This window comes from Pseudopipra pipra, chromosome 1 (genome assembly GCF_036250125.1).
Source record: "Pseudopipra pipra isolate bDixPip1 chromosome 1, bDixPip1.hap1, whole genome shotgun sequence".
In the NCBI taxonomy this organism is placed as follows: domain Eukaryota; kingdom Metazoa; phylum Chordata; class Aves; order Passeriformes; family Pipridae; genus Pseudopipra; species Pseudopipra pipra.
In genome coordinates, this window is record NC_087549.1 from 36,567,724 (window position 1) to 36,586,662 (window position 18,939).

The following is an 18,939-nucleotide window of genomic DNA, read 5'->3' on the forward strand; positions in this document are numbered from 1 at the left end:
ATACTCCCTTAAAACAAGAAATGAGCAGCTTTGGCTTTTTTAGTATTGTATTTCAAAGCTTAGTGCTATTTGAACTGTGAATAAACCTTATCTTTAGGAAAATTCAGTGGCAGTCGCTCAGCTCATCTGGTCTGCATGGATCTGTTTTGATTTTTGAAGCTATTATCTGTAAGGAAGAAGGGAGAACTTTTCTTTCTTCCAAGATAGAACTTCACCATCTCTCTCTCAGACCAGGCATGGGCATAAAGGAAAAGGCATTGAGAACTCTGACCACCTAAACTGCTAATTCATCAACAAGTCCATTGAGTCTCTCAGACAGGGTGAGATACATACAGTGGGAAGCTGTGGGAATAGTTGTCTCTATTGCAACTGTTCACTGCCCACTGAATTCCCAGATTCCTTATCAACATATAACCAAGACAACTTACAGCCCATTGTAGAGCCTGACTAATCCTGTGCTGTCCTTGGCTCAGCACATCCCTTCATCACAGGTGTGCACCACTTGCTCCAGGCTTACACTTCCCACACCATAGGCAGCAGTTAATACAAGACAGAGCTCTTAGGCATGATTTTCTAACTGGGAAATTATCATTCAAGCAGCAGTAACAATGAAACAGATGTTACTTAAGCTGAGGCTTAGAAATTAGGATAACTTATCTGCATGATGGTTAATATTTGGGTGAGATGGCATTTACACGGAAGAATGGGAGACTGAAAAGTTTAATTTCAAACTCCACAAACTAAAACAAACTCAGGGCTGTTGCCATTCAGAAATGAAGAAGTAAGAAGATTGCTACTGGAAGTGGAAAATGGATCTGTAATTTTAGTAGAGAAACTGGATGAAAAGTACAGATGTGAATGGGCACCACTTAGGCCTGTGTGTGATGTCGAGTGGAAAGCTCAAGAGAGCAAGGCTGGATACTGGAGTAAGATTGATTTAACAATAGATGCAATTTAAGTGAAAAGGCTAAGGTGCTGGCAAGTGGGGGTTGGGTTAGCATCCATTTAAAAACAGATTTAATTTAAACAGAAAGGCCAAGGAGGTGGAAGGTGGAGACTAAAACCAAATCAATACTAAATTAGGTAAGTAGAAGCTTGAATCAAATGAACCAGTTAAAAAAAGGGCATACTGAGTATTTGGAAGCAGGGAATCAGTGCATAGACCTAAGAACACTTGAGGAACTCTTATTAAATGATATATCCCCTAAAGTCAGAACAATAATATCATTTTAGTAAGAATATTATTTAGTACAGCAGTAAACCAAAAAATCTTAAAGGAACATATGATCTCCAGTTTAAGGAAAACTTCATGAATATAAGTATATTCTTACTCGACATTAATTATCTTCTGTCACAAAATCACAGACTGGTTAGCGTTGGAAGGGACTTCTGAAGATCATCTAGTCCAATCCTCTGCTAAAGCAGGTTCACCTAGAGCAACCTGCTATTTCTATCTACAGTGAAAGAGACACCACAGCCACTCCAGGCAGCCTGTTCCAGTGCCCTGTCTCCCTTTCTTGTATTCAGATGGAAGTTCCTGTGTTTCAGTTTGTACTGAGCGCCCCTTGTCCTGTTACTGAGGACCATCGAGAAGAGTTTGGCCCTATCATCTTGACACCCATCTTTATGATATTTGTATGCATTGATAGGATCTTCTCTCAGTCATCTCTTCTCCAGACAAAAAAGGGCCAGCTCACTCAGCCTTTCATTTTAAGAGAGATGCTCTGGTTCCCTAATGATCTTTGTAACCCTCTACTGGATCTTCCCCAGTAGTTCCTTTTCTTCCTTGTACTCAGGAGCCCAGAACTGGACACAGGATTCCAGATGTGGCCTCTCTAGGGCTCAGTAGAGGGGCAGGATTGCCTCCCTCGACCTGCTGGCAATTGTCTTCCTAATGCAGCCTAGAATACTGTTGGCCTTCTTGGCCACAGGGGAACTGCTGGTTCATGGGCAGCTTGTTGTCCACCAGGACCCCCGGGTCCTTCTCCACAGAGCTGCTTTCCAGCAGGTCAGCTCTCAGACTGTGCTGGTGCATGGGGTTATTCTTCCCCAAGCTCAGGACCCTGCATTTGCCCTTGATGAACTTGTACATAGTTGTACAAATGTGTGTATGCATATATATGTGAGATATATAGATAGATAGATATATGTATGGAATATACATATAATATTCACAGAATCATTGAATCATAGAATAATTCAGGTTGAAAGGAATCTTTGAAGGCCATATAGTTCAATCTCACTGCAATGAGCAGGAGGCAGCTGACACTTCTCTGCACAACCTGTTCCAGTGTTTCACCACCCTCGCTGTAAAATATTCTTCCATATATCTAGTCTGAATATTCAGAACAAAGAGTGGAAATGCTTAACATTAATTGTATTTCTAAAACAGAAATTGATCAGGTAGTAGCAGACTAGCCTTTAAAAACTCTTTAGTTATCAATCTGGAAATCAATTCAAAGTTAAGAAGAGTGTCTATATACCTATGTTTGAACCAAAGCATGTATATGAATGACTACATATCCATCCATATGGACATACATATCCATCTACACACATATATCAATATATACACGTGTATCAAAACAGGCAAAAATTGTCTAAAGATGATATAATACTGTCCTGACACATTTCTCTGTTCAGAGAACGATGTTAGTACTTTCTGAAAATAGTACATAGAATATATTTTGCTTTCCATACAGATATTTCTAAATGCTTTACCTGAAGTCTCATCTAAATCACCATATATATATATGTGTGCATATTTCTACAATCAGAATCCATAATTGGGGATGGAAGCTAGTGATTGCAACTCTGTATCTTTTGGTAGCTGAAAGCTCACACAATTCACTGGTATAACAGATATCTTAAAAAAATATTACATTTTACACTTCTAAACTCTCCCTTAACTTTGTACAAAAAAGAATGAGTGGATAACTCCAACTTGAACAAAATGACTAAGTACCATTTCAATGTACGAAGCAGAGGAGAATATGTGTCACCTACTGAGCTATCTGTAGCACCAGGCAGCTGGCTCTGGGTACTTGGGTTTTTCTCACCCACATGAGAGCATTTCAAAGCTGTACCACGTGTTCACCACACCTGCTACGACCTACTAATATTCTGGGGAATATCTGATAGTATTTCTTTTTGCTAAAGTGATTAAGCTGATTCTTTCCTACTGAATTTCAGGAAGAAACTTCTGCCTTGTGCTTAAGGGAGGAATTGTGGGAGGAACTCTTGTAATTTAAGTGATTTATCCTTTTCCTTAGTGAAAAGTAAATGACCTGCTGGCTCGCATGGGAATGGCACCTTGAATATTATTTTTATACTTATTTGAGGCAACTCTAAAGTAAGAAATGAATTTTTTACTGAGGACAGACTAAAATATTTTACAGAAGTGGTTTAGAAACTCAATGGGGATTTCTTCAAGTTATTTGATTCGCACCTTAGAGTAAGCTATGTTCTACCAATAAAAAATTGGAATTAGTTTACACATGTTGTTTAGATGTTGCCATTTTCTCATATTTTATCTGCACCCTATCTGGATAAACCTTTCATGTTGCATTCCACATGAAATGCATGGTACTTTCAAGCAGATAACTTCTGCTGCTGATAGAAATATTCCACAGCTAAGACTTCTGTTTTCGTATACTGTACACTACCTATTATTTAAAGACAATCCCTTAGCTAAAACAAGATCTTCTGCAACAATCCATGGAGAATACAACTGGAAATGAAGACTGTTTTGTACATTTTGCTAGCAGAACATAAAACCAGACAGTGGTATGGGTTTTGTTTTGGGTTTGAGTTGTTTTCCTATGACAGATTATTCATCTATGGCTTTTAAGCAGAAAGAAAAACAAGGAGGTATCATGCCTCTGCTGTAATATTTTTGCCACTAACTTATGTTTAAATTGTTTAATTGTTTTTATTTTACAACACCTTAGAGGTTTTACCCTTGGTTGTGTGCATTATACCTGTGCACGTTTCCATAGGAACTAGAATAAATGCTTGCTCAGGCAATGTATAATAACTTAATATATATAAAAAAGAAAGAAATATAAATTGAAAGAGTATGTAGAGGTAATTTGAATAGTATAACATCCCTGTAGTATTTCTTCCTTCCTTAAATACTTCAGAATTCATTGTGTTAGTTTAGTGAAGGAATGAGCATGCATTTTCAGACCATACTATGTTGTTAGACCACAAAATGCTGTTAAAATATCAGGTTTATCCTTTAGGTTTCCAGTATGGGAAAAAGTGGAGTCAAGTATAAGTAGGATAGTAAATAGGTGACTCTGCATCTAATCAACTCCAGCTGGACAGGCCTCTAATGTCTACAGAAACTGTAACTTGAGATTTGTTTCCATTAAATGACTGGTAGGGCTGTTGAGGAAGTCCCCTGGATACTCCTGGCGATATTTCTGGTTGCACTTCAACCTCTCCTTCAGTTCATGGTAGGCATCTGCAAGATGATAACAGCAACTACCAGTACGGAACAAGCTGCCCTGAAATGCGGATGACACCTCAATGCAAGGAGCAGCAGGAACCACCTATCATCAACCAGATGTTTTATGGCATTAGCTGGGCTCCCTGGCTTTCCAGATGTCACAGACCGTGTTAGAGGACAGGTGTGTTGGACTACTCATCTCTGAAGGGGATTATTTTTAGAAAATTATTCTGTTGAATTAAAGAATACATTTGGTTATGAATCCATTACAATTCTGTGCCTGGCAATACATATAGTCTATGTCTGGCAAAAATAACTGACTCTGTTGTTTTTCTAAAACAGGTGTATCGAAATTCTAGGCCTTTGGGTTTCTTGTCCAGATGAACAGAAAGATGCAAACTGCTTTTCAAGCCTTCCAAAAATAGTGATAGTCACTGCCATTTTACAGAAATGCCAAAGCCAAGAGAATGCTGTCAACCTGGCAGCTATAGTACTTTTCACTGCCAAGCAGTAAAAATTATAATTTTAAAAGTCTGTGTCAAGTATATTCATCCACTGGTCAGTAACAACACATTTTAATTCAATATATCTAGTCATTATGGTCTAAAAGTGAGAGTGGTGAGCACTTAAGCCCACCTGTCTGCTGGCTGCTGTTTGGCAGGTTTTCTAAGTCCTCGTTTTAGTGAGATATTTGGACAGTTATTGTCTGGGGATGTTTGATTCTTGTATTGCCCAACAGAAATGTAGTGAAGAATCCTCCTTCTTGGTCATCCTTGATATTAATAATTTTATCACAAAAAAATTTTTTTAGATGGTTAATGGACTCAACAATGCATAATTGCAATTGATGTAAAGATATTAGTAGTAGGTTCCCAAATACCCCTTAGTTAAGGACATTTGTATATTTACATAAAAAGGTAATCAAATATATATAATATCAGCTATTGTTAGTTCTTCATTCACTTTGCAAAAAAATAACATAATTATAAGAAATTTATTACTGCTGGACCTACTCTGTAATTATAAATATTAATTTAAATGTGATGAAAAAGTCTTTCTATCTTGTTTGATTACTGGCAACAGATGCTCAATGGTGTGTATAAATGTAAAGCCATATGTCAGATAAAGCAATACAGTGTTTTTTCAGTGAAAACAGTAATGTATCTTGCTTTACTTAATATTTGTCTAATGATGGAATACAGAGGGTCATATTGACACCACAGTATGGGGAAAACTCATACTTTGTAAAAACAAATTCATTTTCTCTGTTCTGAAAGTACAACTGGGCTCTAAATACGACTAGCATAGAGAACAGACAAAAAAGAATTTTTTAAAATTTATTAATTTTGTTCTTGTGGCTTTATTTAGGGGATAAATCTTTCCTTCATGGTGAATTTCCTTTATTTTTGCTCATCCATAAAAGAGTTTTAAGCTTCCTTGTTTCAGTGTTTCAGTCTCATTTTTACAAAAATGGTGAAATCGAAAATATAGATTTGTGGCAAACTTTCCCCTCTAATTTCACTGTTATTTTCTTATGCAATTTGTATACAACTCAGTCGCCACTTCACAAAATCCCATACAGTATAGAACTATCACTTCTGACATGTGTGAATGTCAGATTTATGAACTAGCATTAGCAGTAATAGTGCTATCAACTGTTTCTCAGAAAAGTCCAGAAACTTTAGAAATTTAATAATGATTTTAGCAATTCATTTTGCCTAGTCTCCAGACTCCGCTGTGTTAAAACCATTTAGTAACTCTGACAAGGTGGAAACAAGCTTCTGGGTTCATTTTTAGGAGAAAATGATTCACAAACAGGATAGTGACAGGCTTTTATGATTACAGATTTCACATATTCTATTCCTTCAAAAGGGCTTATAGAGATTGATAGATCTACAGAGAAAGAAATGAAAAAATGAAGGGAAGAGATATAAATAGACTTTTTCATTAGGATGAATGATGGAAGGTATTAACCCCACTACAGCAGTGTGCCTTTTACATATCTATTTTGTTTTATCCCTTTTGACCTGCTATCATCTTCCTTCTGTGTACAAGTTAACTACAGTGGGAAACGTAGGTAGGGTGAGCAATAGCTGGAAATAAATGTTTCCTCAAGCATTATTACTGTTCAGAAAAGTGTCCATCAACCAAAATGGCAGGCTCAAAATCCATTTAAGCACTGCACAGAGGCTAAGCAGGCAGCTTTTATTAATTTTTAAGTCTACATGACGGGTTTCAGACCAGGAACTGGAGTTAACTTGATGCAGTGAATATTGCAGAGTATATTTAAATAAGGAGGCTTTGGCTATCAGATGACTAATTTATTCTGTGAAAACTACTGCAAAATTATGATGGAATAGCTGCATCTACCTAAGAAAAGAATCTGCTGCGTCATATTTAAATGCACAAAATTGCTCTTTAGTTGCAGTTTCTTGGACTTTTATCCTAATGTAAACACTGTCTACTTTTAAGCTGTTTTGAAGAACCACTGTACTGGCATCTCAAATAGTTTTCTGTTCATCATGCTAAGTGAATTTTTCCAGAATAAGTTGTGTTCTTCTCAGCTAATAACTAAACCAAACCATTTTCTCACTGTGCCTTAAACAGTGAGATACATTTATTTAAAATGTATCTGTCAGATTGCTGTGAAGGAGTTAACATTTGTCTTTAATGTATTTACCTATAAGCATAGAGGACTCTAAAACACAAATGGCACTAAGAAACAAAGTGAAATATTAAAGGGCTCCTTATTTGCTTTTGATTGGATTCAGGATCTTAAAAGGCAATAAAAAAGTAACAAATCAGAAATTACTTCTCTCCAATGGTTGTAAAATCTCTTAGCTGTATCTATTCCACTTCTTTGCTCCTCTTTTTCCTTCCTTTGCACACTGCTCTTGCCCCTGCCCCAGGTCACCCTCTGCTAACTAAAAAAAACTATTCGCACATGGGTCTAGATGATTATAGGTAAAGGTACAAATGAAATGGGAAATTTGCCCCTTCCTAACAAAGGACATTGAGCTGAATTACACCATACTTTCCAAGACAAGTGGGATGATTTTCACCTGCAACAGAAGACCAAAATTACCATCGACGGTTCTGAAAGATAAGTGGAAATTAAATGCAGATCCCTGAGTCCTTTGTGGAGAATGGGAACTGGGTTAGTTTTACATACTGGATCACCTTAGCACTTGATGTGTTTTACTGGTTGATAAATATGTTTGTTGTTCTCCATTCTCAGTGATTTAAATTTCCATTGGTATCATATGGCTTGAAACTCTCAAAAGACAGTGATGTGGGCACACCATCAGAGGAAAGTGAATTGGGCCTCATCTCTTCTGAAATAGGTTTTCGAAGTGAACAGGGCCATTAATTTGACAATAACCCTCTTGTGAGGCCCTGAATACAAAGCACATATGCTCTTCAGCATGTGACTACTTTCCCTGAACACGAATTACTTGATGGGAGTTGCGTCTTTTTTTTACACACGCATAAAGCAGGGTGTGTGAAGCACACTATAAAAGGATAAGCAAAACCAACAGTAACATAACATACTTGTGTAAAAAGTAAAGAGCCTGTCTTCTCAAGTGCAAATGTATTTGTGTTTGCATGTGGGTTTACTTGTGCACTTTTCCCTTTTAAAGGCACGGTAGTTTGTGCCGTCTTCATCACTCTGCAGGCCTTCCCTAATGCTTAAGGTAGCCTTCCTGTCCCAGGAATTTAATGAGTAACTGTCTCACAAACAAAGTTTCCGGCTATCTATATGAAACCCTAGCTGCTGTCATGACTCATCACAGCCTTATGGAAAGGAGTTGCCTCTGCATTTCACTGACCAAAGACTCTGTTTATACATCCCAAACTTTACAGCCCTTGTGCTGCTGTGCCATCTTCTGCTGATACCCCGTGTTACCAGTTTCTGCCTGTCAGTTTCCAACTTTCCAAAGAATCATTTCCTAGGCTTTTGCACCTCAAGACCTACATTTTATGTTGCTTCTCCAAGTGTTTATATTTCTCCTTTACTAGCAGCCATCTTTATCCAGGCTCCTTGCACCTCTTCACAGTACACTATGTGCATGACATCCTTATGACTCCTTCCCACTCAATTTCATCTGAGAATCTCTTTGATTCTTCCTGACTGAAATCTAAATGAAAGTGGTACAATTTGACTCTAATGTCAGTTGCACTATGAAGGAGAACTGAATGTTGTACCATTTGTAGCAATGGAAAAGTGTTTTGTTTATGGTCCTTCACATTGTTTTCAATCAAACAGTCTGCTTTTCTATCACAGACATGAATTACTTGAATTATGTCTTCAATAAGACTTCCCAGATATTATCAAATGGTTTCCTACAAACTAAATTAATTTTTCCTACTATATTAATTTCACCCACTAATGCTATTCTGTGAAGAAACAAAGCAACTATGTAAAGATTTATGAATAAAAGGCTATTAATAAATATTTGGTTGTGTATTATTTATCCTATAGCCTTGAAACGCTATGGACATTTGTTCTTTTTTCTTCCCCTAGAGAAGTTACCGTCTAACTCCCCATAAATGAGAGGAAACAGCTTTCATGATCATGTTGCTTGTTTTCTAGGTTTGTTCTTGTGCTTGCTCCTCTTTGCTCATCCAATATTTTCCCATTCTCACTACTGCTTTTAACAATGGCTATGCTAGTTATGTGTGTATGGTGACATCGTTAGGCAATTCTCACAATCTCTATTCACACAACATCCTAGCAAAAGGTTCAGCATATTCAGATTTTTTCGAAACCTATTTAATGATGTTTTGAGAAATACTTTTTTAAAGATGTGCACATTTTCAAAGTCGTGGAACCATATGAGTATGTATATAAGAGTTTTATTGATAAAGTCAAGTTAAGAACATGGGCTTAGCATTTTAAATGCATGGTCTAGTTACCTGTAGGTGTTGATCAGGTTTACCTAATTATTGATCAGAGCGATATCACACACTGTAAGTGGCTTGATCTGTCATCTCCATTTTTACTGATAAGCTGTCATTTGAAGAACAGGCTAAATGGCTCTGGGAGCTTTGATTCAAATTTAAGCATACATACATAAAGACATATATATATATGTATATGCATGCAATGTGGATCACATAATTTTCATCACTGTGACTGGCTCATGCAAGAGGTTCACAAATCTCTATGAGGAAGTTTAGCAAGTGCAATCCTACCTAGATAAGACAGTAGTACCTAAATAAGTATGTCTTTGAGCACGACTGGTTGTGTACATGAATGCCAGTTTCTGCCATTTTTCAAACTTTGTTCTTTGCCTTGGTAGTCAACACAAGACTAAGTCTCACCCCAGGCTCCAGGTATGGAGAGGTGTGTATCAGTACTTACAGCTGTCCTCCTCCTCCATGAAAATACTGATCACGTAACAGGCATACACAAATCCAATCAGCTGTATGAAGGAAGAGGAAAAACAATCATCAGAACACACTGAACACTTATCAGGCTTTCAGTACAACAATGTAGAAACACAGCTAAATGCTAAAAATATTTGGTTTCATTTCCTGCATTTGTAAATTTCAGTGCAAATAGTCAGAAATAGCTATATTAAAGAGATTTCCTCCCTTTTGATCATGTTGCATAGCATATACTTTATATATAAATAAATATTTTATATTTTAAAATATTTCCCCAGTGCCACTGGGGTTAGTATTGACGAATACTACTATTAAGTAATACTGGTGGAAAACACCTGTACCTTGACATTCAGCTATTATTTACATTTTTTTCTTTGTTCAATACCTCTGTTCTCACATGAGTTTTCCCACATGCATGTGGGCCCTCTGTGCACCTCGTATACTTACTAAACAGACAAAATATTTATTGACTGCTACAGAATTCAGTCATAGTAACACTTCTATGGAATCCACAAGAGATGTCTTTTTGTGTTGCATAAAGTGTCCCAGTGAAGAACTGTTTGTAAAAAGTTTAAATTTATATGTGAATTCTCATGATGTAGCTGAACAGTAAAACTGGTTTATGATTCACTGACATCAGGAAACATCTTATCAGAAGGGCCTATCAGTACTTCACAATAACTATGCAAATAATGGACAGACTCATTTCCCCAAAGGACAACACCACCCAAACCATGCCATTTTTTTAACAGCTGCACTCACAAAAACATCCTCCTAGACCTGGAATTGTGTCACTTGTGTCACCAAGAGGAAGGGATTAGAATCTTTAGGATGAGGAAATAGAAACTCCACTCATTTGTTATCAATATAGACAAAATGTTTTCTTATAACCACCATCAAAGAAGAAGAAAATCCGACTGGGCAAGTAAACCTATTCAACTGCACTGCCCAGACATGCCCATGCCTGAGAAAATATTGTTTGTGCAGCTTTACACAATTAAAGCTATCTGAAAGCCTTGAAAAGACTCTTCATGAGAGATTTCTACAATAATCCAGAGATTAGTTTTAAGAAAACTCCTTTTTCACTGATCCATTCAAAAAATCTAATTAAAACAGTTCTTCTTGGGATGTCACAGATCAACCATCTGAGAAAGAGGTAATTTAATAATATCTAGACAGGTATAAGCTCATTCAGAACACAGAAATTATTCCAACCTGCTTTCTGGTGTGGCTGCATGAGGAGCTTTACAAGCAGCTCCAAGAGCCTCTCTGCAGACAAAAAGCTTGTCCACACAGGGGAATTCGGTGAAGTTAAGATGAATTAACTAAAGCTGTGAAATCAATGCACATAAGATAAAGTACGTTAAATCCCTGTGTGGCCTTTCCCATTCAGAAATAAAGTGGCCCTAGTTCACTGCAGCTTAATCCTTCTCCAAGGGATTAGTCTTCCCATGAAGAATTAAGCTACAGTATGCTGAAGCTGAGTTTATTGTGAATGAGAACTGTCACAGCACTGTGGCACAGTCCTGTCAGAGCTTCCTCTCTAGGGCATTCATGTCACTGGTGTTTTGGGAAAGCGAGTTTAATCCAACTTTCCTCTCGTTCTGAGCAGACTACAGTACTGGCAGCTTCCTTGACAATTTTTGTGTCCAGTTTAGTGGGGTGGTATTGCCATAGCCTCTGTCAGGTGAACACCACTTTGTTATACTGATGCTCTGAGGCAGCTAAATGCAAACCAGCTCTAGAGGAGACGCTCACTGGAGGTGGCCAGGACCAAGCCATGCCTGAGCTACCCATCCCCACTGTGCCTGGTGTGAGGTTGCTGCAGCTGAATGGGACCCACAGACATAGTAGGGCTCGCTGGTTTGCTGCATGTCCACCTTTACCTGCTGAAGACTCTGCGTGTGATTAAGAGAAATCCAGCCACCTACTGGTGGTAATGGGATCTTGTGGTTCTGCTGCCCAGTACATCCAGGACCAGCACTGATTTACAGACTCCTTGACAGATTAGGCACATTTCTTCCCTAAACTTCACAGTTTAGAGCACCTTTCAAGCATGGCGACAAAAATAATATGATCTAAAGGCTTCCATGGAAATGAAAGACTAATCATACTTGAGGTATAATGCTTGTGCCACCTGAGCGTACCACAGAAACATCAGAACATAGGTTCTGGTGTTCATGATTTTTCATAACAGAATGTCGTCCTTTTATTTACAATATGTCCTGTTCACTGTTTGTGTTGCGCAATTTGACTACATAAGTCACGTGGGTTTGTTTCTTTTCCCTAAACATAACTGAAATATTTTGAAGAGTAAAACCGCTAAATAAATAATGAACATGATAAAAATGACTAATAGTACAGCTTGTGGGTTTAAGTGTTTGTGAAGGAAAATCCAATATTTAGAATTATTTACTATTTTCCTATCATGTATTTTCTCTTGTTATTAGTATTCTGTATTAAATTAACTGTATTTTTATGAATGCAATTCCTTCTTTATATGTTCATGTGCACTCTATATCCATGCATATTTTATAAAAATTCGCTCTGTGAGAGCTTCTAGTAAACTTCTAACATATCTAATGTGTTGAACAGGTGGATAAAGCACAGCAAGACTTCCACTCTAATGAATAATAAACCATCTGACACAAAGAACAAAAGCAATAGGGAAAACTTGGAGAGGTCTTCCCTTCAAAAGAATGTGGGTCATGACAAGCCTGATTGTTTTAACAGTCCTAACAGCTTACATCTAGCTCTTTCACTAGACCTTCATCTTAAAGTAAAACTTTTCCCACTCTCTTCAATGTTTGAAACACACTTTGCCTAATCTATGAGCTTCTTGCAAAATCAGCAGTCTCTATCTGCTTCTCAGAAATATATTTCTTTATATTTCTCACCATTAGTAAATAAATATTCCTCAGTCACTTAGGAATCACTGTTACCTGTTGTATTTGTGGCATATATTTGTTTAAAAGACACCATTTTCCCCATCTGTTTAGTTATTAATACCAAGAGAAAAAAAAAAAAGTACATTCGCCTTCTCTCAATTTCATGGTCATGGAGGGGAAAACAAAGATGAAATCTCTAACCATGTCAGGAGATATCATGACCTACCATATTTCAAGAATATCTTTCTATAGTTTAATGTCAGAATGAATGTTTCTGAAAAAAATAAAGTAACAAAGAGGAAAAAGAGCTCTTTAGCATCATTTGTCAGGTATTGCTGTTCAGAGGTGGACAGCAACATGTGGCACGTAACTAACAAACTAATAATTATAGTTGGGTAACTGATATTTACAGCACAATTAACATGAAGTGATAAAGTGAAAATATAGCCTTTGATATATGAGACCTGTTTTCAGATCTTTAAAAAAAGTTACAGCCACCACAGTGCGAATATTTTTAAAAATTAATTGATTAAAACCTCTTATTTTTTGTTATTGATGGACTCATTAACAAAGTATTTATTCCAACAAATTACTTTTGCTATCTTGATTAACCCAGCTGCTGTTTAATTAATAGTGTTATGTGAACCCATGAACCCAGCATGCTAATTGTCAATCTGCAGTGAGCTGACTAAAGTGTACTGCCCAGTTTCTTGAAATTGGAAATGTTGGCTGTTGGCTTGGCATCAAGTGATAAGACTTAAAAGTGTGTTCCCTGATAACTAAAGAAAATAGGATGCAAATGAGCTCTAAGATACTTAATATGGTCATCTTCAGTTTCCGTAATCATTCCAAGGGAACAATGAAGTGGTTGGAACAGGATATCCAAAGCAACAGAAGTCACTAGCTCCTGGAAGAATAAGCAGGACCCTCTGGCTTGATCCAGAGAGCAATTTAGGTGCCAAGGTGGATTTGTCTTGATGATATTGAGTTCAAGGCCTTGAAACCTTCTGAGACCCCTGCACTGTATAAGACTACCTATCTTGCCTGGAGACCCCAGCCTAGTAAAGTGTCTCAGAAGACACCAGTGTTATTCTACAGAACATAGATGGGAAACTGTGGGAAGAGGCTGTTGTCCCGTGCTTTCATCCAGCTACACAGTGGTCAGGGTACACATCTTTCTCTGGAGAGAATAAGCAATACAGAAAATACTCAGCTATTTAATGGAATCACACAGTGGTTGGAAGGGAGCCTAAATATCATCTGGTTCAACTTTCCTGACATGGCAGGAACATCTTTCACTAGATCAAGTTTCTCAAATCTCATCCAAGCTGGCCTTGAAAACTTCCAGGAATGGGACATCCACAACTGCTCTAAGCAACCTGTTCCAGTGCCTCACCACCCTCATTGCAAAAAATGTCTTCCTTATGTTTAATCTTGATTAAAAATTGTTACCCTTCGTCCTCTCACTACAGACCATTGTAAAAAGCCTCTCTCCATCTTTCTTATAAGCTCCCTTCATATATTGAAAGGCCATGGTAAAGTTTAAATAGGCCCAATTCCCCCAGCCCTCTGGTCATTCTCATGGCCCTCCAGGTGGAGTCTCTTGAGAGTATAGTAGAGAGGGAGAATAACCTCCCTCAATCCACTAGCTACACTTCTTGTGATGCAGCCCAGGGAACAGTTGGCTTTCTGTATTGCAAGTGCACTTTGCAGACTCCTGTTAAGTTTGTCATCCACCATGATACCAAAGTTCTTCTCAGCAGGGCTCTTTTCAAGCCATTCATCCCCCAGTCTGCACTGATATTACAGATTGCCCTGACCCAGGTGCAAGATCTTGCACATGGTATTGCTGAACTCCGTGAGGTTCATATGGACGCACTCCTCGAGCCTGCCAAGGTCCCTCTGGGTGGCATCTCTTCCCTCAAGCCCATCAACAGCACCAGTCAGCTTGGTGTCATCAGTAAACCTGCTGAGGGTGCACTCAATACTGCTACGTAAGTAAAGGTATGAAATAGCACTGGTCACAGTATGGGCCCCTGAGCAACACCACTTGTTACTGGCTTCCTTTGAGCGTTGAGCATAACTCTTTGGACACGGCCATACAGTATTTTCAGAACCACCAGAATTTTCATACCAAACACCTTATTTCTTCAATGACTAACTGATAAATGTTGCTAACATTCTCCAAGTCATAGCAAAGGACGGGCTCAGGGTGTGAGAAACAATTGTCACCTAGGCTATAAGTTAGCAGAGACTTCAGTGCACAGTGCACAAAGGGATTTCTTATTAGTGGAACATGGCTACACTCATATGATGCTATTATAAAGGCTTTTGATATATAATTTATTTTCTGCTGATATCCTTAGGTAGAAATGAAATGTTATTTTTCTCGTGCAGGAAGTATAGTCTCTAGAGGACCTAAATGCTTCAATCTAACTAAAATCTCTAAGCTTAAGCTATGGACATCTGCATGAAACATAAAGGCCCAGTTTAATAGAAGGGAAATTAGATTATATAATTGTCCATCATTAAACTGAAACTATTAAAACATGTAAGAAATTAAAAAACTAATCATTTGAGCAAATATATGCTGTGACATATAATTGCTTTAATAAATGAATATTATTTGAATATATCCTCTTAAAAACAAGAACCAAACTGAGTGTAAAATGTATGTTTACTTGCAAATAATAACAGCTAATGTGGATTAAACTTTCCTTAGGAAAGCAAGGAAAAATGCAAAATAAAACTAGAAGTGGTGATTTAAATCAAGGCTATTTTCTGCAGGCTGAAATACTTTTTATTAAAATTGATGTTTTGGATAATTTTGATTTAAGTCTTTCTGCTTTGCTTTGTCGTCATCAGCTGTGGCCTTTAAAAATACACTCACAGTAGGAGATTACTTTCTTATCTATCAGCTTCATATACTGCAGTTCCACTGGCTCAAAGGAGGTATGGAGTGTATACCAAGTATTTAAGATTACAGGAAGCAGTGCCCTAGGCTATCAGGTTAATCTTCAAAATCAGGTGTACAATAGGTCACTTACACTTTTAAGCAGCTACACAGAGTTTTGTAGAGATCTCATTAAACAGCATAGAACCATCCAAATAAATTAAATAAATATACTCCTGGCTCTCAGAGGATGTATGGACCATTGTAGGTAAACTAGATTTGGAAGACTTCTCCAATCAAAATGAAAACTCTGCTTCATATCCTTCCTTGTGCACATCCAGTCCACCCAGACTGTCATCTCACTGAATGTGGCTTTTTCTTGACTCCTTTTTTCCTGATGACAGCTGAAGATCATTATTCATCTCTGTGATTCTTCAGAAGTATAACTTGGTGAGCACAATTCCTTTTTTTCTGCAAGATATTTCACTATTACCCAATCTCCCACAAAGACTGAGGGAGTATGAAAGGAGAAGAAACTGAATGTTTATGCACAAAAAATGTGTAGGATACAAAGCTTGACAAGGTGTCTTTAAATTTAACTTATGAAATTGAAACTATGTAGCAAGAGTGAATTTACTGAGCAAAAAGGTAAAAACGCATTAAATTACAAAGTACCTTGACTATTACAATCTCCCAAGGAGCAGTTTCAGAAGAACTTACAAATACTGAGGACAGGCTGAAACACGAGTAGTTAATCTTAGATACCTACTTGCCACAAACATTTTTACTGCTCTGCAAAGAAGACTGTAAAGCTCTTTTATTACATTAAAGACTAGAAAAGCACTAAGTTGGAATGGGAGGTACATAAGGGAAACAGGATATTATCCTGGCATCTGTGTGTATGCATGATTCAGAAAGACAGAAATGTGGCTAAGATTATCAGGCACAAAGAAATTATAACTCTACATATTTTAAGACAATGACAAAGGAACAAAATCAAGAGTAAAAGTAGCATATAGTTGTAGCATAATAATGACCATTTACTACCATAGTTATCCAACTACATGACTGTATATAATTGTGCACTCTGCTTGATTATATACATTTTATTAGAAACATATTGTAAAACTATATCATTATACATATTTTCAAAACTGGATGCAATTTTTTGAATTAAAGAACAGACAGTCTCAAAGGTATGTCCTCATTTTCCTGAACTAAATGACGAAATGCACGATTTTACAGTGGTAGCAGTAGGAGTGTCAGCCTTAAAGTACTTAGAAATCCAAAACCACAAAAGCAGACAAACAGCTAGAAAAAGACCCAGAAAACATAGCAGGATGAGGTGGTAGCAACATCTGAAGTACACTGTGTTGTGTGATTTTTTTTCCCTTTCCTTCATCTTCATAAAATCTATTTGATTTGAGCGGGATAAAATTCAGGCTGTAGAGGCATTGTCTACCAATTTAATCAGCACAGTGCAGAGCTGGTCTGGTCCAACTGTGCCGTTTACAGCTGTAGTGGAGAGCTCCTAGAGACTACAACACTGATAGCCCTTAAAATGTGCTGAGGACTCTAAAAGTGGGTGACAGGAGCTTATAGGTACTTTTGCTTTATATTTATCAGGGAGAAACAAGTGAGCAGATACTATAATAAATGTCTATTCTTAAAATGCATAGAGGTTGCTATTGGCTAATACAATTCCTCTTGAAGGCCATCTACCTAGCACTAGAAGTCCAGCAGCATGCTGGAAAAGACTATACCTGTTAGCTACCATGCTTTTTGAAGTCCTAACCTGTATCTGCTGTTCTCAAATCCTGCTTCCCACAGTGCCTCTTTGTCTCTAAATTAAAAATTGTAGTTGATAATCTAATTTTCACAGGCCAGTATCAGACACACTGTTGCCTGCACTTGGTCTGGGAATTTATTTCTCCAGCAGCATAAACACATAATTACTCTCATTACCCCAAAAAGACTTTACCAGTTACAAGGGAGGACTGACATGTTACATTGCCAAGATTTCACCCACAAGACAGTGTGTTCTCTCTCCCCTCTCTCTCTTTAGCTTAGCCATGGGTTATTCTCCCTCCCTTGTTTTTGCTTCCAGGCCTTTAGAAAAAATATAATGTGTTCTGACATCTGAAAGATGGAGGATTTGGAACAAATTGTGTAATCCAGTCTCCCATATAATTCTGTAGGTAACAGAATTTCACCTACATAGTCAGTATAACGTTAATGTCAGAGTATTCCTCGCAGATTAGGTTGGGGTACCGGTGCTCCAAGATGAGTTACGTACACAGAAGGGATCTGGGAATCTTTGTCCCCACTCACTTATTTAGAACTAAACCCCAAGAAATAATCCTAATTTATTTGATTGTCTATTGTGTGATAGATATTTAAGTGTCCTATTTTAAATGAAATTGAAGTCTCAATAAGTAAAAACACTGAACATAGTATTTAAACATGACTGGTCAGAACACTGTTTTATCTTGAAATATATTAATTACTTGTTAATGATTCAAATGGATACAGTGAAAGTCAAAAGTGTAAAATAAAGCTAACCTTGAAAATTTAAGAACAAAACAATGGAAAGTGAAGGGGATGAAGGTGGTAAGAAGAAAGAGGGAGGGAAAGGAGATCTACAAGCAAGACTTTCTCTGGATCTAGTTTTTCTCCAGTGTGTAAAGAAAATAAAAGTTATGCTAAGAATGTGGTCAAAGTTCCCATATTTAGGCTAATAACTAATTAGCTATTCAGCTAATTAGCTGAATAACAGAGACTGAGAAAATCCTTTACATCTAACTTTACAATAAACAGACAGAAAGATGGCCTTCCTTCACTTCTGTCAAACTGACTTTGTGTTATTAGTTTTAATATTTTCTAAATAACCACTTTTATTTGCCTTTACCTTAACTTCTCAGTGCTAAAGATAATTTCAGAGCTACTTGTAGATCCCATGATATTTCACATCTTTGGGTATAACAAAGAAATTCAGGCTTGAGGGTGTCTTGTAACCCAAAATGTTTCTTCAAGGTACCCATTAGGTAATGACTTCATTTCCACAAAGTTGCACATACTACTTTGGAAGCTGGCAATGAAATCAGAAGAAAGAATGAAAGAAATGTCTGCCAGTGACTAGAGCCAATGTAAATTTCTTTGGCATGTGACAAAGTACTTGGGAAGGTTTTTGAATCCCAGAGAAAGGGATTATGCAAGCAGGGGGTACCAAAGCACACTCCTTTAAGAACAGCAGAATATTGCAAAGCTTGGCCATTTTTTATGCCAATACTCCTTTTAAAATTCTTTCACTGCTT

The 18,939-nt window shown here is 37.4% G+C and overlaps 1 protein-coding gene across 3 annotated transcripts in view; it reads right to left on the minus strand.

Annotated features, from left to right (window-relative positions):
• NKAIN3 (sodium/potassium transporting ATPase interacting 3) overlaps positions 1 to 18,939 on the minus strand; it is a 350,285-nt gene that overhangs the window by 15,565 nt on the left and 315,781 nt on the right. For all 3 annotated transcript variants that reach the window (XM_064652027.1, XM_064652036.1, XM_064652019.1), the window contains one exon: positions 9,819 to 9,879. In XM_064652027.1, the coding sequence (XP_064508097.1) occupies positions 9,819 to 9,879 (61 nt within the window). The remainder of the gene's footprint in view (positions 1 to 9,818; positions 9,880 to 18,939) is intronic.